Raw genomic sequence first — 2,192 nt, 5'->3', positions numbered from 1 at the left:
GTGTATAGCTGATCCTGCACTGAATCTTTGGTCTGGGGAATGTATATCAATTTTATTGCACAGAAGAGAGGAGAAGAGCAGAGCAAGGCTGGACAATAAGCAGGTAGAGCTATTTTTCTTCCAGTCTGCAACTGCTGTACAGAGAATGGACTGATATTTACATCTGTGCTAATGAAACAATTTTTCTTGCTTTCTGTAACGTCAATTCAGTACTGATTACTCGGGAATTACTCAAAATTTTGTGGAACCAGGCATGTAGACAGAAGGCGATGCTAGGCAGAGTCGTCGCACTCGACTGAACAATATTAGAGGAAGAACAACTTGTCCAGAATTGTCTCTCGAGAAACACACGATGAAGTTCGTATTAAAATATAGCTTTGGGTTAAAAAAAAAATTGTCATTTACTGTCCAACATAATGCTTGACATCTGTTTTTCCTTGCAAAGTCGAAAACCATGCGACTTTATAGTAAAAAGATGTTTACTTATAAACTTAGAAGAAAACATTTCTTAACATGCTCTAAAAAAATTGTGCTTCAAGAGGTTCAACTGACACCCAAAAATAGAGAAAACCAATTTAGATTTAGATCATCGCTCTTTAAAAATGAATAACTCTATATTTTAAAGAGTAAATTTTTAAAATTATGTTTCAAGAAGTTCTTTAAATTAATATTTAAAAATAAAGAGTGGGTTTATCTCTCTCCACATTGTGGGAGAACCAAATTCATTTTTTATAATTAAATACCCTTTGTTTGAGCTATATTATTTTCCTTCAAATGCATTTTGGATAGTGTATTGATAAAAAATGTGTAGTTAAAAAATAAAGAAAATTTTTAGATTTACGTATAATATTATTTTATTGAAGAATGAGTGGTTAAAATAATGTCAAATTGCTGTTTAACGATATATTTTTTTATAATATTGAAGAATGAGTGGTTGAAATAATGTTAAATCGCTGTTTAACGATATATTTTTTTTGAAAAAATGTGGCTCAAACATAGATATTTCAATTTTCAGTCCTCTATATACTGATCTAATTAAATATTATAAAAAAAAGTGAAAAATAATATAATAATTTAAAAGGAAAATGGTGAAAATAAAAGATAAAAAAATAATAAATATGTATTGAAAATAATAAAATAAGTGCCAAAGAAAAAAAAAAGACTATTGAAGTACTTTTACTCTAATGCTTTTGTAGTTTTTATTTTTAAAGAGTACCTCAAATATGCTCTTACCATTACAAACAGCAGCAATTATCTTATGAAAAAGACAGTTTACAAACACCAATACTAACTAATATACATCAAAACTCTAGTCCTTAATCTTGCGGTAAGTGTAATATATTTTCAAGGCCTTTGGGAGAAAAACAGGCAGCAAAAATCCAAACAGATTGAAACACCAATAAACCAAGTTAGCCACCGCAAGTCCCCTTCCAATTTGCACCCTCCTCCTTGAACTGCCGCCGGCCTCCACCTTGGAGATTTCAACTCCTACCCACTCCACGACGTTGAAAATCCTCCTAGAATTGTAGAAAATCGGCACCAAAACCCGAATAGGCAATGAAAAACCACCGGCAGAGGCCAGCCCCTCCATGAAAACTTGACTGGCTAATAGGAAAACATGTGGAGCAGCAGCCTCAACACCCACCTTGTCACCCTCAAAGATGCCTTCAAAAATATATGCTATCGGAAAAAATAATCCGATTAGAACTCCGACGAACACGTAAAGGCTTAGGAACTTGTTCTTTTCGGAGAAAACAGGAGGCTCCTTACTGGAAGGAGGTGGCGGCGGAAATGCAAATTTTGATATGAAGTACATGTAAATTATGGAGAAGATGACGAAAGCCAAGTCTTCAATGCTTACCAAGCCGCTCGCGGAGACGACGATGATTACGGCGAGGGCATTTAGCTGCCGGAAAGTGAAGAAACGGCCGCCAGTTGGTGCTTTTACCGCTGTGATTACGGCCGGTTCATGCTCTTCTTCTTTGGCTACACCTGTATCTCTGGGTGGACCAACCCCACCTGACATTTCTTTTAAATTGCTATAATTTTTGAGTTGATTATTTCTCTAGAGGAAATTAATTGTTTGAAACCAGAGAGATTTTTTTTATCTTGTTGAAACAGGAAAAATTGTATCGAGAGAGAAAAGAGGAGAGTTTGCTTGTGTATCTATAGACGGTCAGAGAGAGAGAGAG

At 34.9% G+C, this 2,192-nt stretch overlaps 1 protein-coding gene and 1 long non-coding RNA gene across 2 annotated transcripts; one reads left to right on the top strand and one right to left on the bottom strand.

The window, feature by feature from the left end:
• Window positions 1-512, top strand: LOC111378337. Its single transcript, XR_002699845.1, has 2 exons — window positions 1-103; window positions 211-512. It is a non-coding gene; the product is annotated as an uncharacterized LOC111378337 (long non-coding RNA).
• Window positions 513-1,309: 797 nt separating this feature from the next.
• Window positions 1,310-2,026, bottom strand: LOC111378338. Its single transcript, XM_023001519.1, has one exon. It carries the CDS (start codon window positions 2,024-2,026, stop codon window positions 1,310-1,312), a length of 717 nt encoding a protein of 238 aa, XP_022857287.1.
• Window positions 2,027-2,192: the final 166 nt, after the last annotated feature.

Source organism: Olea europaea, unplaced genomic scaffold (genome assembly GCF_002742605.1).
Source record: "Olea europaea var. sylvestris unplaced genomic scaffold, O_europaea_v1 scaffold18021, whole genome shotgun sequence".
NCBI lineage: Eukaryota > Viridiplantae > Streptophyta > Magnoliopsida > Lamiales > Oleaceae > Olea > Olea europaea.
The sequence above is the reverse complement of the archived record's forward strand: the minus strand, read 5'-3'. Positions and strand labels throughout refer to the sequence as shown.